Source organism: Delphinus delphis, chromosome 2, assembly GCF_949987515.2.
Source record: "Delphinus delphis chromosome 2, mDelDel1.2, whole genome shotgun sequence".
In the NCBI taxonomy this organism is placed as follows: domain Eukaryota; kingdom Metazoa; phylum Chordata; class Mammalia; order Artiodactyla; family Delphinidae; genus Delphinus; species Delphinus delphis.
In genome coordinates this window covers 177,860,682-177,884,111 of record NC_082684.1, presented here as the reverse complement: position 1 = coordinate 177,884,111, position 23,430 = coordinate 177,860,682, and the positions used below count along the sequence as shown (strand labels likewise).

At 39.4% G+C, this 23,430-nt stretch overlaps 1 protein-coding gene across 1 annotated transcript in view; it reads right to left on the bottom strand.

Annotated features, from left to right (window-relative positions):
- The window catches only part of ODAD2 (outer dynein arm docking complex subunit 2), a 200,333-nt gene that overhangs the window by 70,368 nt on the left and 106,535 nt on the right, over nt 1-23,430 (bottom strand). Inside the window, exons 17-18 of the mRNA XM_060003795.1 lie at nt 15,159-15,347; nt 13,797-14,018 (exon numbers count right to left, since the gene is read on the bottom strand). Of these exons, the coding sequence (XP_059859778.1) occupies nt 13,797-14,018; nt 15,159-15,347 (411 nt within the window). The remainder of the gene's footprint in view (nt 1-13,796; nt 14,019-15,158; nt 15,348-23,430) is intronic.

Sequence of the window (23,430 nt, the reverse complement as noted above, 5' to 3'; positions counted from 1 at the left end):
AAAATGGACAAAATAACCACTGTAACTGAAGTAGGTGACTCCAGTGACTACTCCCTGCCCCCCTTCCCCAGGGCCTTGAGTACTAGGCGCTGATCGCTCCCTGGGGGAAACCCTAAGGGTCCAGGAGACGCGGTTTGGAATTCACTCATCTAGTGGAAACAGCACTAAACTATACATCACAATCATAAATGATGTTATGCCCTATAATGACTGTGTGGTTTTAGGAACTTCACCTACCTGACCCTTTGTTTCCTCATCTGCAAAATGTGTGTTTAAAATGGATAATTCACCTCTACCAGCTATCACTTTCCATGAATTTATTATATAAGAGAAAATCTAAAAGGGAAATAAGAATTCTGCTTCATGCCAAGATAGGGTAACAGAGACTGAATATACCTTCCTGCCTCAAGTAATTTAAGAATAGAAAAAAGTAAAAAAACAATGGCTTTCAAGTCATCGGACATCAGACAACAAACAAAGCACAGTGATCACTGAGAAAAGGAAAACAAAAACGGTTAGCCCTAAGGGTGTCCCAGCCTGCTGCCTGGAGAAAGTCTGCTGCCTGGGGAGAGTTTACAGGTTGCAGTGCAGGAAGAGAGAACCCACGCAAAGCGTGGCCATCTCCCTGAGGTGGGAGCCAGAGCTGGGAGTCTGGGGGACATGATGACTAGAGTCCTCCGGGAACATTACTGGAGAGGAGGGGGCAGACTTCTGGAGACCTGCATCAGTGCCCCTGGATCTCCAGTACTGACCATCACCTGTGTGTAAGGAGCCTACTTGAGGACAGGAAAAGGACACCTGAAAGATGGAACAATCCCTGGAGGTCACACACAGGGAGGAATAGTGCCTAAGCCCCCTACTCAGAGTGGAAGACTTCATAATTTACAGGGTGTCAGGTAGAATAAACATAAGGGTCTTGCCTCAGAAGTGGGGAAGAATTAGCCCTACTCTAGTCCTGCCAGCAAAGTGTAAAAGCAAGAACTGAAAAGATCAACTTGTTTCACAGTAACATAACTGCATCCCAGAATGAAACTCAAGAATATTTATGGAAACACACACACAAAGATATCCAACACTCAACACAGTAAAATTCACTGTCTGATGTCCAATGATCCATGCAGCAATGATATCAGAACTGTAATTAGAACTGGATTTTGTATGTGCAAGAAGCCAGAGGAAAGAATCACCATGTTAAGTGGGGACATGAGAGATGAATAAAAAGACACAAATTGAATTTTAAGAGGCGAAAATTATAGTATCTGAAATGTAAAACACACTGAGTGCGAATAAAGGGAAATAAAACATTGCAAAAAATTACGCTCCTTGAGGACATGGAAATATCCCAAATTAAAACACAGAGAAGAGAAAGGACTAAAAAAAAACTAACAGCACCTGAGGCAGCTGTGGGAAAACCTGAAGTAGCCCAAATGTCAGTGAAAATGTAGTTTCCAAGTACAGTAGAAAGAGAAGGGGAAAAGGAAAGTATTTGAAGAAATAATGGCTCAAAATTTTCCCAATTTGATGAAAACTATGAGCCCACAGATCCAAGAAGCTCAACAAACCTCAAGCACAAGACACATGAAGAAAACGGCACCAAGGCACGTCATAATCAAGTTGCACAAAATCAGTGAAAATACTGGTTTACAAACCAGCCAAAGAAAAAAGACACATGACATACAGGTGAACCAACGTAAAGATGATAGCAGATTCTTCTCAGAAACAATGTGAGTGAGAATAAAATGGGGCAACATGTTTAAAGTTCTGAAAGGAAGAAAAAAGTCAATGTAAAATTCTACACCTAGCAAAAATATTTTTCAAAAACAAGGACAAAATAAAGTCTTTTTTAAACGTAACAAAAGTTGGAAGAATTAAAGCCAACATTGCCCTGATAGCAAAACAGAGAAAGACATTATAAGAAAAAAAAAATACTATAAAAATGAATATAGATGCAAAACTCTAAGCAAAAATTCAGCAAATTAAGTCCAACAATGTATGAAAAGGATAATACATCATGACAGAGTGGGCTTTACCTCAAGAATGCTGGGTTGGTTTAACATCTGAAAATGAATGTAATTCTCCAGAATAACAAACTAAAAAAGAAAAATCATAAGGTTATAGAAAAAAAAGATATAGAAAAAGCACTTGACAAAACCAGCATATATTCCTGATAAAAAATTCTCATCAAAGTAGTAATAGAAGAGAACTTCCCTACCCTGATAAAGGTTACCCATGAAAGACCTGTTGCTAACATTAAACTTAATGGTGAAAGACTGAATGCATTACCCTAAGATAAAGAGTAAGACTAAGACATATGCTCTTACTGCTTCTTTCCAACACTGTACAGAGTTTCTGGCCAGTGCAATCAGGAAAGGAAGATAAATAAACGCATCTAAGTTGGAAAAGAAGAAAGTCTTTATTTACAGATGACATGATTGTTTATGTGAGAGGCTGGCAAACCACAATCTGTCTTTGTATGGCTCACAGAATGAAGAGTGGCTTTTGCATTTTTGTATGGTGGAAAACAACAACAACAATGGCAACAATAAAAGAAAGAAGAATCGGCAACATAGACTATATGCCACCCATAAAGCCTAAAATATTTAGTATCTGACCTTTTACAGAAAATGTTTGCCTACCCCGGTCTATATAGAAAATATGATAGAATCTCCAAAAACCTACTAGAGTAAATAAGTGAGTTTAGCAAGGTTGTAGAATACAACATTAGTAACAAAATCAATCACATTTCTTTATAATAGCAATTAACAATCAGAAATTGAAATTTTAAAAGTACTATTTACAGTAGCATCAAAAAATATTGATTACATAGGGAATAATCTGTATTGATTACATAGAGATTATGTGAAAAACCCATATGATGAACACTACAGAATGTAGCTGAGAGATATGAAATAAGATCTAATTCAATGGAAAAACAGAGCTGGAGGAATCAGGCTCCCTGACTTCAGACTATACTACAAAGCTACAGTAATCAAGACAGTATGGTACTGGCACAAACACAGAAAGATAGATCAATGGAACAGGATAGAAAGCCCAGAGATAAACCCACGCACATATGGTCACCTTATCTTTGATAAAGGAGGCAGGAATGTACAGTGGAGAAAGGACCGCCTCTTCAATAAGTGGTGCTGGGAAAACTGGACAGGTACATGTAAAAGTATGAGATTAGATCACTCCCTAACACCATACACAAAAATAAGCACAAAATGGATTAAAGACCTAAATGTAAGGCCAGACACTATCAAACTCTTAGAGGAAAACATAGGCAGAACACTCTAGGACATACATCACAGCAAGATCCTTTTTGACCCACCTCCTAGAGACATGGAAATAAAAACAAAAATAAACAAATGGGACCTAATGAAACTTCAAAGCTTTTGCACAGCAAAGGAAGCCATAAACAAGACCAAAAGACATCCCTTAGAATGGGAGAAAATATTTGCAAATGAAGCAACTGACAAAGGATTAATCTCCAAAATTTATAAGCAGCTCATGTAGTTCAATAACAAAAACACAAACAACCCAATCCAAAAATGGGCAGAAGATCTAAATAGACATTTCTCCAAAGAAGATATACAGACTGCCAACAAACACATGAAAGAATGCTCAACTTCATTAATCATTAGAGAAATGCAAATCAAAACTACAATGAGATATCATCTCACACCAGTCAGAATGGCCATCGTCAAAAAATCTAGAAACAATAAATGCTGGAGAGGGTGTGGAGAAAAGGGAACCCTCTTGCACTGCTGGTGGGAATGTGAATCGGTACAGCCACTATGGAGAACAGTATGGAGGTTCCTTAAAAAACTACAAATAGAACTACCATATGACCCAGCAATCCCACTACTGGGCATATACCCTGAGAAAACCGAAATTCAAAAAGAGTCATGTACCAAAATGTTCATCACAGCTCTATTTACAATAGCCCGGAGATGGAAACAACCTAAGTGCCCATCATCGGATGAATGGATAAAGAAGATGTGGCACATATATACAATGGAATATTACTCAGCCATAAAAAGAAACGAAATTGAGCTATTTGTAATGAGGTGGATAGACCTAGAGTCTGTCATACACAGTGAAGTAAGTCAGAAAGAAAAAGACAAATACAGTATGCTAACACATATATATGGAATTTAAGAAAAAAAAAATGTCATGAAGAACCTAGGGGTAAGGCAGGAATAAAGACGCAGACCTCCTAGAGAACGGACTTGAGGTTATGGGGAGGGGGAAGGGTGAGCTGTGATGGGGCGAGAGAGAGTCATGGACATATACACACTAACAAACGTAGTAAGGTAGATAGCTAGTGGGAAACAGCCGCATGGCACAGGGATATTGGCTCGGTGCTTTGTGACAGCCTGGAGGGGTGGGATAGGGAGGGAGACGCAAGAGGGAAGAGATATGGGAACATATGTATATGTATAACTGATTCACTTTGTTATAAAGCAGAAACTAACACACCATTGTAAAGTAATTATACCCCAATAAAGATGTTAAAAAAAAAATAAAAAAAATAAAAAAAAAATAAAAAAAAGCCACAAAAAAAAAAAAATCTAGAAACAATAAATGCTGGAGAGGGTGTGGAGAAAAGGGAACCCTCTTGCACTGCTGGTGGGAATGTGAATCGGTACAGCCACTATGGAGAACAGTATGAAGGTTCCTTAAAAAACTACAAATAGAACTACCATATGACCCAGCAATCCCACTACTGGGCATATACCCTGAGAAAACCATAATTCAAAAAGAGTCATGTACCAAAATGTTCATTGCAGCTCTATTTACAATAGCCCGGAGATGGAAACAACCTAAGTGTCCATCATCGGATGAATGGATAAAGAAGATGTGGCACATATATACAATGGAATATTACTCAGCCCTAAAAAGAAACGAAATTGAGCTATTTGTAATGAGGTGGATAGACCTAGAGTCTGTCATACAGAGTGAAGTAAGTCAGAAAGAGAAAGACAAATACCGTATGCTAACACATATATATGGAATTTAAGAAAAAAAATGTCATGAAGAACCTAGGGGTAAGACAGGAATAAAGACACTGACCTACTAGAGAATGGACTTGAGGATATGGGGAGGGGGAAGGGTAAGCTGTGACAAAGCGAGAGAGAGGCATGGCCATATACACACTACCAAACGTAAGGTAGATAGCTAGTGGGAAGCAGCCGCATAGCACAGGGAGATCAGCTTGGTGCTTTGTGACCACCTGGAGGGGTGGGATAGGGAGGGTGGGAGGGAGGGAGATGCAAGAGAGAAGAGATATGGGAACATATGTGTATGTATAACTGATTCACTTTGTTATAAAGCAGAAACTAACACACCATTGTAAAGCAATTATACTGCAATAAAAAAAAAGATCTAATTCAATGGAAAGATAGTCCTTTTTAATGGGTCAGAAGATTCAATATTGTTAAGATATCAATTTTCCCCAAAAGATCTATAGATTTAATGTCATTCCAATCAAAAATGTTAGGAAGCATTTAATGTAGAGAATGACAAACTGATTTTAAAGTTCATATGGAAATGTAAAAGAACTAGAAGAGCCAAAACAACTTTTAAAAGACAATAAGGTAGGAATACTTATACTAACTTTAAGGCTTATTCATTACAAAGCTACAGTAATTAAGACAGTGTGATATTGGCATAAATATAGACAAACAGAACAAGGGAACAAAACAGATATGTATTCATTGATTTTCTTTCCAAAACTACAAAAGAAATTCAGTGGAGAAAGGACAATCTTTTCAACAAATGATGCCCTTATGCCCCCCCAAATTAGCTTCAATTCCTACCTAGCATAATACACAAAAATTTACTCAAAATGGGTCATAGACTTAAATGTAAAACCAAAAGTTTTAAAACTTCCAGAAGAAAACATAGAAAATCCTTGTGACCATGTGTTAGGCAAATATTTCTTAGATATAGCACCAAAAGCATGATCCATTTTTTAAAAAGATCAGTTGGATTTCATCAAAGTTAAGAATGTCTGCTCTTTAAAAGACACTGTTAAGAGAATAAAAAGACTAGCTACAAAGTGGGAGAAAATATTTGCAAATTATACATCTGGTAAAGAACTTACATCCAGACTATACACAGAACTCTCAAAACTCAATAATAAGGAAACAAATAATGAAATTTTAAGATGGTCAAAAAATTTGAACATTTTCCCAAAGGAGTTATAGAGCTAGCATATAAACACATTAAAAGATGTTCTACATTATTAGTCATTAGGAAAATTGAAATTGAAGTCATGAGATACCATTACACACCTATTAAGATGCCTCAAATAAAAAAGACTGAACACACCAAGTGTGATAAGGGCGCCCCCATACACTGCTGGTGGAAATGCAAAATGGTACGGCCGCTTTGGAGAGCAGAATTGGCAATTTCTTCAAACGTTAATCACACACATACCACATGATCCAGCCACTCACTGGTAGGCATTTACCCAAGAGGAGAGAAAGCGCACGTCCACACAAGACTTGTACATGAATATCCACAGCAGCTTTGTTTGTAATAACCCCAAATGGGAAATAACTCAAAAGTCCATCAACAAGTGAAAGGATACAGCCCAATTGTGGTATGTCCATACAATGGAATACTACTCAGCAATAAAAGAGTGAAGATTGACACATGTGAGAACAGAGATGAATATGAAAGCAATTAGGCTGAGTGAAAGAAGCCAAACAAAGAAATCAAGCACATACTGTATGATCCTATTTATGTTAAACTCTAGAAAATGCTGATCTACAAAAACTAATCTATATTGATAGAAAGCAGATCAGTGGTTGCCCCAAGACAGAGAGGGGCAGGCAAGAAGCTTTACCAAGGGGTAGCAGGAAACTTGGTGGGATCATTACATTGATTTGGTAATGATGTCACGTGAGTTTGTGTATGTACAATGTATAAATACATGCGTCAAAACTTACCAAATTGTATACTTTAATCATGTGCGTGCATATGTCAATTACACTTTAATAAAGCTATTATATTTTTAAGTTAAAAAACAAAAATGAAATAAGGAAAACGCTTGGCATATGAATAATATTAAAGTTTAACAGGATAAACTAAAACCTAACTTACTGGAACGCTTAAGTAATCATAAATTTCTTTCTCACTTTAAAGGAAAAGTTCAAATACCATAACAAGAAAAAAGTCAATCAGAAACAAATCTGTATATGACTCTATGTGTGGTATTGTAATAAATTCAGTGAGGGCTTCCCTGGTGGCGCAGTGGTTGGGAGTCCGCCTGCCGATGCGGGGGATGTGGGTTCGTGCCCCGGTCCAGGAAGATCCCACATGCCGCGGAGCGGCTGGGCCCGTGAGCCATGGCCGCTGAGCCTGTGCGTCCGGAGCCTGTGCTCCGCAACAGGAGAGGCCACAACAGTGAGAGGCCCGCGTACCGCAAAAAAAAAAAAAAATTCAGTGATACCTAATAGTCCTAACTAAGTAATTTAATTGCATATCATCAAGTGAACTATCCCCAGCACTCCAGGGAATATCTGAAATGTGAGGAAAGTACTCAAAACCATAAAGTTACATGAAGCGTCTTAATTAACCAAAAATATTATAGTTCAATCAAACATTATGCAGACTTGCATACGGACAATGAGAGCTCCTGAGTGATCTGAGCACCTCAAGTCCACTTACTTGACTCGAAAGCATTAGTGCTATTTTTCTTGCTTCAAAAACCAAGGGGTGTGTGAACTTCTGGGTTCATCTTCCGGTACTGTGGAGGCCACTCTGCATGGTGAGTCTGGGAACAGCCAAGACGACCCTTTCAGCTCTACTCAAATTGAACCCCTCTTCCGTCACTCTGCCACTGCTGGGAGTACTCCAGGTTGCATCTTCCGCAGTCTCTTCAATTTCCTGCCTTCCAGAAAGTTATGGTAGTTTTTACCTGCTTGGTATAGACGTTTGCGAAACAAACCCAATGTCACGAGGGGAAGGGAGTTTCCTGCTTCTTAAAGGTGCTCATCTTCCTTCTGTTTGATCACTTTTTCTGTCCTAGGAAAGGGCTTGTCTTGCTCAGTTTTTCTGCAACTTCTTCTATCACTCGTTCTATCACTTTCCTATGTTACAGTTTTGTTATAATTAGCAAATGACTTTGGAATATCTCCTAGATGTCTCATATTTTCGATACAGTTGCGAACAGCTCTGCTTCCATGTTCGCAAGGTTTTGTAATGACACAGACCCTGGGCTGATACTCTGGAGAAGGAAGTCTGTGTGAAACCATAGAGAGGGTAAGGACTGGATTATTCCTACCCATTGTACACATCAGAGCAGGGGGTTTATTAGTTCCTATAGAAGAGATGCTTGCCGGGAGAGCCTCTACCACAAGGATTATTTTTCATCATAACTGACGGCTTAGCAGTATTCAAACACAAACCCTTTGGAAACCTACTCTTCCTTTGGCTTCTAGGGCTCCTGGTTAACGGGCTGACTTCCTGAGTTTGCTTTGACAGTTCTTCTCCCTGGTTTACATGCTTCGTGAGTAAAAATGTAGACATTTCCCAGGCTTCTCTAAACTCCCAGCCAAAAAAATCTTATCCACCCTCATTCATGGCTTACTACCTCTCCAATGATACTTCCGGAATCTGCCCTCTCTCCTGTCTCTAGCCTATGCTGTGGAACAAGAAAACCACTAACCACCTGCTGAGAACTTGAAATGTGGCCAGTCCAAATTGAGATGTATCGTAAGTGTAAAAACACACACCAGATTTTGAAGATTTAGTACCAAAAAAAGATAATGTAAAGTATTAGTATTTTATTATATTGATTCATGTTGAAATAATATCTTGGGTGTACTGCGTTAAATTAAATATATTACTAAAATTAATTTTACCTGTTTCTTTATCTTTTCTTTAATTGGGGCTACTAGAAAATATAATATTACACATGTGGCTCACATTATATTTCTACTGGATAGCATTGCTCTAGACCTAAAATTCAAACTGACCGTTTAAATGGAACACATTATGACCGATGTGAGGGGATACCTCACTGTGGTTTTGATTTGCATTTCTCTAATGATTAGTGATGTTGAGCATCCTTTCATGTGTTTGTTGGTAATCTGTATATCTTCTTTGGTGAAATGTCTATTTAGGTCTTCTGCCCATTTTTGGACTGGGTTGTTTGGGTTTTTTCTGATATCGAGCTGCATGAGCTGCTTGTAAATTTTGGAGATTAATCCTTTGTCACTTGCTTCATTTGCAAATATTTTCTCCCATTCTGAGGGTTGTCTTTTGGTCTTGTTTATGGTTTCCTTTGCTGTGCAAAAGCTTTGAAGTTTCATTAGGTCCCATTTGTTTATTTTTGTTTTTATTTCCATTTCTCTAGAAGGTGGGTCAGAAAGGATCTTGCTGTGATGTATGTCCTAGAGTGTGCTGCCTATGTTTTCCTCTAAGAGTTTTATAGTGTCTGGCCTTACATTTAGGTCTTTAATCCATTTTGAGTTTATTTTTGTGTATGGTGTTAGGAAGTGTTCTAATTTCATTCTTTTATATGTAGCTGTCCCGTTTTCCCAGCACCACTTATTGAAGAAGCTGTCTTTTCTCCATTGTATATTCTGGCCTCCTTTATCAAAGATAAGGTGACCATATGTGCGTGGGTTTTGATGTAAAACATAAATAAATAAAATTTTAAAAAAATAATAAATAGAACGCATTAGAAACTGGACTTAATTTATTCCAGACCCTCAAAACTGCTCCTTCTCTGTTACTACAGAATAAACACCAGTTGGCACTCACAGATACACTGCATAATGTCAGCTGCTACTGTTGAGGAAACTGTACAGGGAAAGAGCTAACTCTAGAATAAATTACTTATGAACAGGGTGACAGGACGACTCTGGTAATTGTCAAAGAACCTGTCCACATTGCTCATGGGCAGCTGCTGCAGGAATGTTTGCAGGACTAGGAAATAACTCTATACAGCTGTGCCTTGGTGTCCAAGGGGGATTGGTCCCAGGACCCCCAAGGATACCAAAATCCACGGATGTTCAAGGGTCTCATATAAAGTGATGTAGTATTTACATATAACCTACACACATTGTCCTGTGTACTTTAATTTTTTACTGAGGTATAGCTGATTTACAATATTATATTAGCTTCAGATTGTGACACAGTGATTCACAATTTTTAAAGATTATACTCCATTATAGTTGTTATAAAATATTGGCTCTATTCTCTGTGCTGTACAGTAGATCCTTGCAGCTTATCTATTTTATACCTAGTAGTCTTGCCACTTTTAAATCCCCACACCTATCTTGCCCCTCCCCCCTTCTTTCTCCCCTCCACTTACCACTAGTGTATTCTCTGTTACCTGTGAGTCTGTTTCTTTTTTGTCATATTCACTGGTTTGTTGCATTTTTCAGATTCCATATATAAGTCATAACATACAGTATTTGTCTTCCTCTGTCTGACTTATTTCACTCAGCATAACACCTTCCAAGTCCATCCATGTTGTTGCAAATGGCAGAATTTCATTCTTTTTTATGGCTGAGTAGTATTCCACTGTGTGTATATACATTGTGTGTATATATATATATCACGTCCTCTTATCCATTCATCTGCTGATGGACACTTAGGTTGCATCCATATCTTGGCAATTGCAAATAATGCTGCTATGAACATTGGGGTGCATGTGTCTTTTCAAATTAGTGTTTTCATTTTCTTTATATATATACCCAGGAGTGGAACTGCTGGGTCATACGGTAGTTCTATTTTTAGTTTTTTGAGGAACCCCCATTCTGTTTTCCATAGTGGCTGCACCAATTTACATTCCCACCAACAGTGCCAGAGGGTTCCCTTTTCTCCACACCCTCTCCAGCATTTGATATTTGTGGTCTTTTTGATGACAGCCATTCTGACAGATGTGAGGTGATATCTCATTGTGGGTTTTTTGGGGGTTTTTTTGGGGGGTACGCGGGCCTCTCACTGCTGTGGCCCCTCCTGCTGCGGAGCACAGGCCCCGGACGCGCAGGCCCAGCAGCCATGGCCCACGGGTCCAGCCACTCCACGGCATGTGGGACCCTCCCGGACCGGGGCACGAACCCACGTCCCCTGCCTCGGCCACTGCGCCACCAGGGAAGCCCCTCATTGTGGTTTTGATTTGCATTTCTCTGATGATTAATGATGTTGAGCATCTTTTCATGTGCCTGTTGGCCATTTGTATGTCTTTAAATCATCTCTGGATTATTTATAATACCGAATACAATGTAAATGATATGTAAATAGCTGTAAATACAATGTAAATGATATGTAAATAGCTGTAAATACAATGTAAATGCTATGCAAATAGCTGTAAATGCTATGCAAATAGCTGTAAATACAATGTAAATGCTATGTAAATAGCTGTAAATACAATGTAAATGCTATGTAAATAGCTGTAACTACAATGTAAATGCTATGTAAACAGCTGTAAATACAATGTAAATGCTATGTAAATAGTTGCCAGCACATGTGGCAAATTCCAGTTTTGCTTTTTGGAACTTGCTGGAATTTTTTTTTCTGAATATTTTCGATCTGTGGTTGGTTGAATCTGCAGATGTGGAGCCCACCAATATGAAGGGCCGACTAAGCATTTGCCTAGAGAGGTGCTGTAGCATTTAGGAACAAAAATAGTCAGGGATTTGCCAAAGTAGTGGATACGGTTCGTACGCATTTGAAGTCAGAAATGTTAGCACAACGTGACAATTCACTGCAGGGACCTTCACCACCCTGATGGGCCACATATTTCTTGCGTTGTCGTAGCTAATGGAATCTTCCTCTTCACCTAGCCTGAAGACGGGAGTAATTTTTGAGTCAACACTTTCCTTTATTCCCCATATCCAAGCAACTACCAAACCCCACTGGATTCTACCAACACCCACTACACTACATCCACATTTTTTACCTCAAAACCAAAGAAGGGACACAGATCCTTATGCTTCCCCGACAGCCGCCTGAGGGAGAGCCCACCATGAGGCCAGCCTCTGTTCGTGACAGAGTAGCCTACAGCAAACTTACAAGAATCGGTTCTTTACACTTATCCTCCAGTAGAAATAGCAGGTAGTCAGGAATGCCGATGGGCAAGACAGAGAGGCCCTCCACATACCCTTAGATGACCCGGGAAAGGGTCTCAAGGACAACAAACCAAACTTCCTGTTTTGCTCTATCCTGTCCCCTCACCCTCATCATTTTTATTGCTTTATTCTTTTATTTATATAAGCTGTGTGGGTGGGTGAACACAGTTTCAACATTTTTCATAGCAGAATACAACCCATAAATGATTCTGGATGACCTACTGACTTGTATTAGGAGAAATAATTGAGAGCTGCACATAGACCTGGCATATATGTCAAATGAATGGTAACACGTAAACCTATTAAATTTGAAAACTTTCTGAGTAGTCTAGAAAGTCTGCTCTTAAACTGACAATTGTCTAAGCATGTTACGTCAGACACTTTATCAGGCTACTTAAATTTATAGCTTCATTTCTTTAAAAGTCTTTAGGTTGTGCATATTAGATTGTCCTTGTTCAATAACAGAACGTATAATTTTAAATTAGAAAATCTTCTTTTTTGAAGTGTGAACACAATCACATAGAAGTGATGACATTTTTACCATTCTTTAGTAACTTGAAGTAAACATTCCAGTATATTTTTTTATAATTAACTTTAAAAAATTAGTGCTTAGTTTAAAAGGTGCTTTTTATGCCAGTTTTTTGCTTGAAAAAATTAATATGGCCTAACCTATGTGCTGAAAAAATGGATTTATAATGGAAAAGTTGACATATTTAAATGTAAACTGGGTTTAATTTCAGAAAAATTAACATCGTATTCTTCAGCTATAATAGGTTTAAAGGATAAATTAAAATAATGGCCTCAAAAAAGTACCAACTGGCATTCTAAGAGTCATTCCTCCATAGATGTTTCATATTCAGCATATGGAAGTTTGACAAGATATGATTGACTTAAGGTTTTATTAGCTTTTGTCTAAAAGATCAAGCTAACCTTGGGTATACATTTCAAAATGTAAATGCAGCCGGCTGTCAGAGGCTCCAAACTGGGGTAACAGACGGTGAAATTACATTGTACGAGGAAACGAGCCACAGAAGAGAGCTAGAATTTGAAATCAATTTCTCCTAATACTTGTAAGCTGTTCATGTACTCTTAAGTATCTTTCTGTCTGTTGTCATCAAAACATTCCACTCAGAATAAGCTCTAGGTGGTTTCCAACGTATAGATATATCAAAGTCTACGTGCAGAAACTTTCCCACCTGGATATTAGTTAAAGGCAAAGAAAATGTGATGCAGTTTTTTGTTGTTGTTTTTTTTAAAAAACGTCTTTGAATTGGTTCTTTGCTTGTGGTTAAGACTGGCAAGACTGTCTAGCTGCTGTTTGTCAGCTCCTTTGCTGTGCATTTGGTGTCTGTATTTTATTATTTAAGTGCTAAGTAAATAAAATATTAAACAGAATTATGAATACCACTGATTATTCATGCACTATACATTTTCTTTAATCCAATTCAGATTATGGAACTTGTACTTATTTAACTGAGTTCACTTTATAGTTTTCAATTTAGAAAAATTCTGTCTCCACGCAACTTTTCTGCAGCACAAATCATGATAATGATAACACACGGCTCATTTGCAGCCGTGATGCAACAGGTGGGCAGTTTGGTGTGTTCAAATACCCCTTTCAGTAAAACCTTAACATCACTTCTTTCTTCCCCACCTACATTGACATAACTTGAACTAAACCACGAAGTTGGTCAACAGTACCTTCACTGCGCCATTCTCATGCATGGTGATGCAGTTATCGGCATCTTCTGAAAGCTGGTACAAGGCTTGGGCTGTCGCTCTGTGCACGTTGGTGTCATTTGATTTCAGGTACCGCACTAATGGAGCCACTGCCTTGTGCTCGCCAAAGGCCACTCTGTTTCTGCCCCACATACAGCAACGTGAAATGGCTTCTGCTAGATGACGTCTCAGTGTATCATCATTCTGCACAAGGAGAAGGGATTATGGCATGTGCATCATAATGACCCTGTGATACTTTTGCTCTAGGTGTTTATTACCCACTGGCTGCTCAGGTGGTGTCTTGATGGGAACTAGTATTCTGGTGGGTCACCAATGCATCAAGGTTCAATGCTGCATTTTCTTTTTATGAACGGAGTGGAGTGCATGCAGGTAAAGGCGATCAGGTGTCTGGCATTAGTTATTTGCTCAAGGTTCAATTTCCTTTTGAGCAAGTCTACTCACAACACAGAGCTACAGATCAGCGAGTGGCCAAGTAATAAAAACAACTAAAGAATACTGGACACTCTTAAGGGAGCCTGCCAGATAATGGGGGGAAGTGGATTAACTCTACCTCTTCACCTTAGGAATACTTCCACATCAGGAATACACCTTGGTTCCCAAGAGGGAGAAGACACTGCAGCAGACGAGGACAGCTTCTGAGTCTGCCATTTTCCTTCTGTGTTGTTTACACAGACCACATACTTCTTTCTGGATGTAATTACCTCATACAGATATAATACAACTGAATAACACCATAATTTTCTGTCTATTAATTGTACTGTTCTCTCGATTCAGGTCACAACTTGGTGTCCTTAAATGAAACTGGCAGATATTCTCAGGAATTTAGTATTAGACTGGCCCAAAAGTCTTCTAGACCAAGCAGGCTTCCAATCATTGAATTTCTGCTCCACGACTTTTCTGCCAAGTTCAAGCTATGCTCAAATACCTCTGGTCATGGTGAAGTCATTATCTCTCAAGCCTGCTTGTTCTATCTGGCACAACTCTGGGTAAACAATACAGTGATTGCCAAAACCTTCTAGCTCAAGAATGCCATCGACCCAAGCTTGCTAAGCTGGGAGAGGAGCACTTAACTTCTGAAGTTGGCATGAACAATTATCTTAAGGCTCGTAGTAACGACGATGGTGATGATTTCAGTTTGAAATATACTTTCACGTTTATTAGTCTCAGAGAAACTAAAATGAATTCACTAAAATCTCAAACCTCACAAGTGGCAGATATTAAACTTGAATCCAGGTCTCTGGATTTTAAGCTCATTGTTTTTGCTACTACACCGTGATATCTTATGACAATATACATTTTGAAATAAAAAGATACATTACTTACTGTATTTGCTAGTTTGGACAATAAAGGGACAACTCCATGATCTGTGATAACAGCTAAGTTTTCTTGGTCTTTTGCTATATTGGTAATAGCAGCACATACACTCGCCAAAACTTCTTTATTATCTGTTTTCAGTAAATTGACAACAAGTTCCAAACCACCAACAAAGGAACGAACCATCTCTCCAGCATCCTAGATAACAATAAAAATAAAGATGATATCAAAAATAAACCTATGCTTAGCATTTTTTTAAAAAGCACAAAGTAATGATAAGGCTGTGAGGTATACCTTCGGCATGAAAAAAATTCAATTTATATGCCATATAAATATTTACATGTTAAGTTATACACACATACATACATGTATGTATGTATGTACAACACATCCATAGAGACAGGTCCGTTTCCACAGATGTGTATTGAACAACTATTACGTGAGAGTCACTGTGATAACTACTGGGAATATAGAAGTTAACAAAACACATTGAGTCTTATTATTGCAGTAGTTATGTTCTATTAAATCATCACAGAAACAGAATTAGCTAATACTGAACCATTGCTACTAGGGGAGATACAGGGCTAGCTTCCTGCAAGCCTCTGGTCACACTGTCACGAACTGATCAAAATATAACCTTGTTTTATGTGTGCTTCTGTTTAAAGACATCTCATTTCATATGCGTTAATTCATTAACATTGAACCCACAGACAATACACTGTAACTCATGCCTGAATGAAGCTTATCTAGCACATGTATTTTCTCCATAAGGCACATCACAGCTTTCTTGCACTTAGGAACACTAGACTGCGCTTCAGTACTATGCATGGGGGCCATTTTCAACAGTGAAACCAACAAAAAACACAAAAATGTGGAAAACGCGGCACTAAGCAGACTGCACGACGGAGGCTTGTTGATGGTCCAAGGGCGGAGACAAGCGCGCAGAGTGTCCGCTTGCTCAACCCCCACTGAGAGTGCGTGTCGGGCAACTTAAAATTTTACTTTTCTGTGCATGTCCAAGAATGACTGAGAAAGGGCCCTGAGTGCTGATTTGGGAGTTACAAAAAACGTGAGCAAGCAGGTGACTCCCCAGATAGAATCCGTGAACAACGTGGACTGACTGTGAACACTCCTCAGCCACCACGTCGCTACAGTCTAGTGGGGAAGATGGGCACTAGGAAGCTACAAGCAGACCGAGTAGCGTTAATGGGGAAGAGCGAAAGACACTACAAATACGTGTGCGAGGGACTCGTGGCTGGTGTGAGATTCAAGGAGTGCCCCTCCACCATGATGCTTGCCAGCTGAGACCTCAGGGGCGAGGGGTTGTCCAATGTGAAGGGGAGTCTGGGTGAGGGACCGAGAGTGGGAGACAAGGTACTTTTTTCTGGGTGAGGATGGTTAGAGCATGAAATAGGAGAGGGAGAATGGGAGACCGTAAGGCTCGCTTCGGCGGCATGCGAAAGCCGCTGAAGAGGCTTATTAACTGTGTGGGGAAGCAGCAGAGGCGACTTTCTCCATTTTGCCTCGTGGGAGGTCCCTCAGGATTGCAGGGTGGGGGCAAAGAATGGTGTTGGGGACTCAGGCTGTTTCACAAGTTCAGGTAACAGGTGGTGGTGGTTTGGAGGAGGTGATGGTCCAGCCTGGAGAGAAGGGTGTGGACTTGTGAGGGTTAACTGGAGAAGATAAGGACGAGTGACTCAATTCCCATGCTTCTGACTTGCCCTAGTGGTGTTGATAATGTTGGAAAGTGGGGTTTGGTTTTGTTTTCTTGGTGTGGGAAAGGGTGGTGTTAGGTAACAGAAGAAGTACCCACAAGACATTTAAGTGGAGGGTTCCACTTAAGGAGTCAGTTGGCTTTGCGGCTCTGGGGCTCAGGAGTGAACACCAGGCTAGAGGTAGAGACTTGGAAGTCATCAGCATAAAGACCGTAACTGAGGTAGTAAGTGAGAAAAAGCGGGCTTTCTGTCCCGGTATGGCCATGTGGGCAGAGACAAGGAATTTGTCAGAGGAACCTGGAGATAGATGGCGAAACAGAAACCCCACCTCCCCTGGTGTTGGACAGCGGCTGCGTGATGTCCACCAATTATCTGGCTCCGTGGTTTTCTCAAACAACAGAAATTCACAGCTTTTGAGTATCAACTATATGTCAGGCACTTTGTGCATAAATTAGCTCAGTTAAACCTCCAAATAACCATGCAAAGTAGATACTGTTTTTCCATTTTTGATTTTAAAAACTGAGGTTCAAAGATGTTGAACCTCATAAACTAGATTGTATCACTCATGACGGCAGGGGCCATGCCTTAGTAAACTCCATGATCCTTATAAATCATGAATCTGATCTCCTCATCCCCATACCTCCCCAGTCCTTCCATAGCTCCCCCGCCCTTAGGATAAAATCCCAACTCCACACATGCTTTACAGCCCTTCCCAGTGCACCCCTGGGTTCCCTGCCTCGCCCTCCCTGACTTGAGCCCCCTTCCCCAGCCCCACACACACCCTAAGCCAGTGGCTCCCCAGAGGAGCTAACAGCCAGAATCTTGAAATGTTCTCTGAGAATGTAGTTCAGCAAGTCTGGGCTGGGGCCTATAAAAAAAAAATCTGATTCTTTAAAAACCCTCCTGGTGAGTCTGAACTTCAACCAGTATTGGAAGCACTGTTTATGCATTAGTCCTTCGTTTTGCGTCCTCAGATGTGCTGCCTGCGTGTCTCCTTGCCTTTGCACGTGCCCTTTTGTCTGCTTTCCTATTGGCTTGGGGATTCCTACACATCCTCAGCTACTAGCTAATGTGCCATTTCCTTCGGGAAGCCTTTCCTGAACCTCAAGTCTGAGTTAAGCCGCTCCTCCTATAATACCTGGTTCTTCTCTGTTTATTTTTTAATTTATTTATTTTATTTATTATTTATTTTGGGATCTCAGTTGCTGCGTGTGGGCTTCCTCTAGCTGCGGTGAGCAGGGGCCACTCTTTGCTGGGGTGCCTGGGCCTCTCATTGTGGTGGCTTCTCCCATAGAGGCATGGGCCCTAGGTGCGTGGGCTTCAGTAGTTGCAGCACATGGGCTCAGTAGTTGTGGCTCGCGGGCTCTAGAACGCAGGCTCAGTAGCTGTGGCGCACAGGCCTAGCTGCTCCACGCCATGTGGGATCTTCCCGGACCAGGGCCCAAACCCGCGTCCCTTGCATTGGCAGGCGGACTCTCAACTACTGTGCCACGAGGGAAGTCCCTCTTCTCTGTTTATAATACTCTATGCGGTATTAGCTTATCTGTTTGCCTTTGACCTTGAACTGTAAATTCCAGGAGGGCAGGGCCTCTGTCTGTCTAGCTCAGTGTTGTATGTCCAGTGCCTAAGCCAGTTTCTAACAGTGAGTACATGCTCAATTAACATTTATTGAATTTGATTACATGCAAACTTGCAGCTATGGAAGGAAAATTTTCACTGAGGGTATAACAAACCAAACTAAGCTTCTAGGAAATGATGAAGGAAGGGCCTAAGTCAGGTTCTTCCCAATTTTAAGGGCAAAGCATCTTTGTCCACAACATGTTGCCTCCCCTGATTGCTAGGTGAGATGGTATCAGCAATATTGGTGGGCTTGTTCTCAACGTCAAATTTAAATATAATTTCTGATAGTTAGGACACACCTCCTAATTCTGATGTATCAATAAAATTATTTTGAAAATATTTAATTGCCATTTTTTCTAAAATTCTACAATAAAGGTTTTTAAGTAACACAAAAGAAATTATCTTTCTACATTGTCACCTTATTACACTTCTGTGCTTCAGGATGCAAGCAAACCAGAAGATTATAAATGTGAATTTATTAACCTCTGGTCAAACGTCCAACTTAACTTAATTCAAATTACTCTTTGAGGTAGTACTTGGTAGTGGTAGTTGTAGTAGTATTTCCACCTTATAGATGAGAAAAACCTCAGAGAAATGAACTAATATGTGAAAAGAAAACTGATAAGTGGCAGAAGTGGGATTTGAATCCAGATATGCCCAACCTTTTCTAAGTGATGTTATATGCATCAATAATCTAGTAAATTTATCAATTATATAATTATCTAACAATTTTTTCTTGAGAAAAAAACTGGAGGAATTCCTGAAAGATGATGGTGGGCATAGTTTTTGAATCTCCCTATGGAAACAGAGCAAGTATTATAGCAAAACAAAAATGGGACAACACATACAACAATATTCAGCAACTATATATCTACACCAACCCCCAAATACAAGCTGATCAGGACAAGTTACCGAGCGCTACAAAGCCCACATGCTCTAAGAAACTCTGAAATCTGCAGGCGAAAAGCAAAGGGAAACTAAATTGCCATTAGGTCACATTGGAAAGCTCAGGAACAGCAACAGAAGCTGGGAGCTGACTTCTCAGGCTCTGATGGATGGATAAAACTAAAAGGACACACAGGTATGATGGTCCTAGAATGTTCTATAGGTCTGAGTCCCATGAATTCTTAAAACTGAAGCCTTGTCACAGGACAAAGCCAGCACTGAGGAGAAACTACTGGGGTTGCATCCTAATTGAACAAGGCAAGGGTAACAGAAAGAAGAGAAGAGAAAGTCCAGATAAAAAGAGGGCAAGAGAGCACAGGAGTCTGAGCCTACTCTCCATCACTGTGACAGTAGCAGACATGGCATCCTAAGAGCCATGAAATTAAAAATGCTACCCTGGCCCACATCTCTCTCCTAAAAGACCATGAAAACTCATTTCAATTAAAAATGCACTATATATAAAAAGACCACAGTCAATTTCCATTTGGAGTTACTACAAGAAAAAAATGAAAAAAAGAAAATCATAGAAAGTATGATTAGAATTATTAAAGCTCACAAATTAGGTGATTAGTAAAAACCCATTTTTAAAGATCCATAAAAATTTAGAAATAAAATTAAAATTAATTTTGGAAATAAAGAGTAAACTAGAAGTAACACAAGAATGAATAAACAAAATGGGAAATATCTTTCAATAAACAGAAGATGTGAAAACTCCAAAACGATGGAAAAAGAGCTCACAAAAGCTTCAGGAGAACAAACAGGCAGAGAAGATCTAACATATGTACAGTAAGAGCCCCCAAGAAGGAAACAAAGCAATACAAGAGAGCAAAATTTTAAAAACTGTAATTCAAGAAAACTCTCTCCTGAAATAAATAAAACCTGAGAATATATTGAAAGGTCACTCAATATACCAGGGAAAACTGGCCCAGAATTGGCTAACATAAAGACAAATACTAGTACAACTGCTGGACAGTAATAAAACAGAGAAAGATTCTTTGGTCTTCCAGGCAAAAAGACCAAGGCACCTCTAAAGAAAATAATAAGCTATTATCCTTAGACTTTCCAACAGCAATGGTTTATGCAAAGGAAAAGAAAGTAACACGTGTGAGCTACTCAAGAGAAAATGTGAAGCAAGGTTCTAACTTCCAAAAGTTTGAAGCCCAATGACCTTCAAGGATAAAACTGTTATAAACATGGATGACTTCAGGGAGTGATGCTAACACAGGCCCTTCCTGAGGCACCTACTTGGGAATGAGTGTCAGACCTCCAAAAAGACTAGAAAGACGTTGACAAAGGGACAGAAGATTTCTTAAAATCCTTTACTGGCTTCATTTCCTTCAGGATCAGGTCTAAATGACATTCACGTATTTTCCCAACCTCTTCTTTCCCACACTCTTGCATAAGCTATATTCCGGCCTCTAGGATTATTGCTGTTCCCGACGTACCATGTTCTTTTATATCTTTGACCAACTTATTTTCTTTACCTGGAGTTTAGCCCTACCAAACTACAAACTCCTACTCAGTTCTGAAAACTCTGACTCATCTTTTAATAGCAGCTTAAATAACAGCTCCTCCATGAAAATTTCCCCACTCCCCTTCTCAGTGTTGGTCACCCCCTGCCTTCCATATTCTTTTCGATGGTTCTGTCCAAAAACCTCACCCTCTCGTGTTTGCAAAGTCTTTTTTTGCAATATATTCTTTTTATATGTTATTTAATAAATATATGACTATATTTTCACATATAATAGAATTTTAATAAAGATAAATCAAATAAAACTATATTTTAGATAGAATTTGTAATCAGTTTTGGTTATTTTTATTGGAGTATAGTTGCTTTACAATGTTGTGTTAGCTTTTACTGCACAGCAAAATGAATCGGCCAAGTCTTGATTTTGTTTGGTTGTCTAGTTCTCACAGACAAGCATCAGGGGAGGGCGTCTCTAACCCCAGAGGCCTAAATCTATCCTCGAAGTCTCCTTCCCCTTGCCAATGATTTGCTTAGGGATGGCCTAGATATGGCCCAGTTGTGGCTAATGACTTCTGAGATGACAACTCAGAAATCTTCTGGAAAAGTTTTCCTGTTTATAACAACACTGAGAATGGCAGAGCAGAAAGAGGACAAGAGCCTGGTCCTTGAAGACACCGTTGAGCTGTTGAATCAGCTCATCCTAAACTCCGATTTGGCTATTGAAAACCAAAGGCATCTGTAGCTCTTTACTTTTCATCATACTGCAATGATTTTCTCATGGGTCCTCTCCCCATTAACGTGTGAGTTCTTCAAGAGCAGAGACACCTGGTCTTGTTCTTTGACTCTCACTTGGGATGCTGTCTGGTGTCTGTCACTCAGAGGACTTTCAATAAATGTTTGCTGAATTATGAAAAAATAAAGGGAATAAGGGGACTATAACTTTAAGATACTTAACCACAATCACAAGCACTAAAAAGAAAAGAGCGTTAGCTCTGTAAGATGGAGTGTAAATGCATCCGATCACTTAGCCTCCCATTCTAGTGACTTCCTGGTTCTCTCACTGCTTTATCAGTGGATCCCGTGAGCCACAGCACCGGGGCAGCGGGGGGAAGAATAACGAGAGTGATCGCACCTGCCTCTGATCCAAGAACTTCCTGAGGTGCGTGGTAAGAGACCCAGCGAGCCAGTGACAGCGAGGTCGTGGGCGTGGCTCACCAAGGTCTCCTAACGTTTCTAATCTGTGGGACAGTGAAGTGATACACTCAAGCCTACAAGCCCCTCCAAAGTTTATTTGTTTTGAAGGTGAGATTCTTTCTTTCTTTCTTTTTTCCTTTTTAGCTTTAAAGATTTTACACACATGACTTCTTGCCTCACATAGTTTCTCTGGAAAGGAAGACAGTATATTTGAGGATGGAAAAAGTAATTATTCCACCAAGACTGTCTTTCACTAAATGCTAAGCAGCTGGGAAATCCACCACATTTCCCACCTTCTCATGTGTCTTAATAACTAGTCTTTGCCAACTTCACCACTGGTACAATATGGGTTATAGACAATTCAAATACTTACCTGTAATGGAAAAATCTTTAATAATAATAATGATAATAGTAATAATAGTTATAGTAAAAAAAAGAAAGAGAAAGACAAATACCATATGATATGACTTATATGTGGAATCTAAAATATGACACAAATGAACTTATCTATGAAACAAAAACAGAATCATGGACATAGAGAACAGACTGGTGGTTGCCAGGGGGAAGAGGTTGGGGGAAGGATGGAGTGGGAGGATGGGGTTAGTAGATGTGAGCTTTTATATATAGAATGGATAAACAACAAGGTCCTACTGTATAGCACAGGGAACTATATGCAATATCCTGTGATAAACCATAATGGAAAAGAATATAACAAAAGGAATGTATATATGTGTGTGTGTGTGTGTGTGTGTGTGTGTGTGTATAACTGAATCACTTTACTGTGCAGCAGTAATTGACGTAACATTGTAAATCAACCATACTTAAATAAAACTAAATAAGTAATAGTAATACAATAACAACAGCCTAATTCTTTTGCAGTTTACAAAGGACTCCTGCATACATTATCTCATCTGATGCTCACAGCTCTGCCTTAACAAGACATGACATCCTCATTTTATAGATAGGAAGGCTAAAGGTTCCTAAAGGTTCATGCACAATGAGTGACAAAACTAAAAAGCAACTTTAGATCTCCTGATTTCTCATTTAGTGTCTTTTCACTACACACTGTGTGTTTGGACTTAGAAGTGCCAACAGTTGAAGTTGTCACATTACAGTTAGTTTATAAACAGTCAGAAGAAGCTTCCCAATTCAGAGAGTTAATAATTCCAAAAGAGATGAAGCTATTTTGCCAATGACATTTCCCAAGACAAACAAAAACCATAATTGAAAAAGAGAATATGAAACACCTTCACGCTGCTATCAAAGTAAAGCTTGAGTGGTTGAATAAGCAGGAAAAGATGTCAAGTTCAAATTAAACAAAATTAAGTCAAATACACAA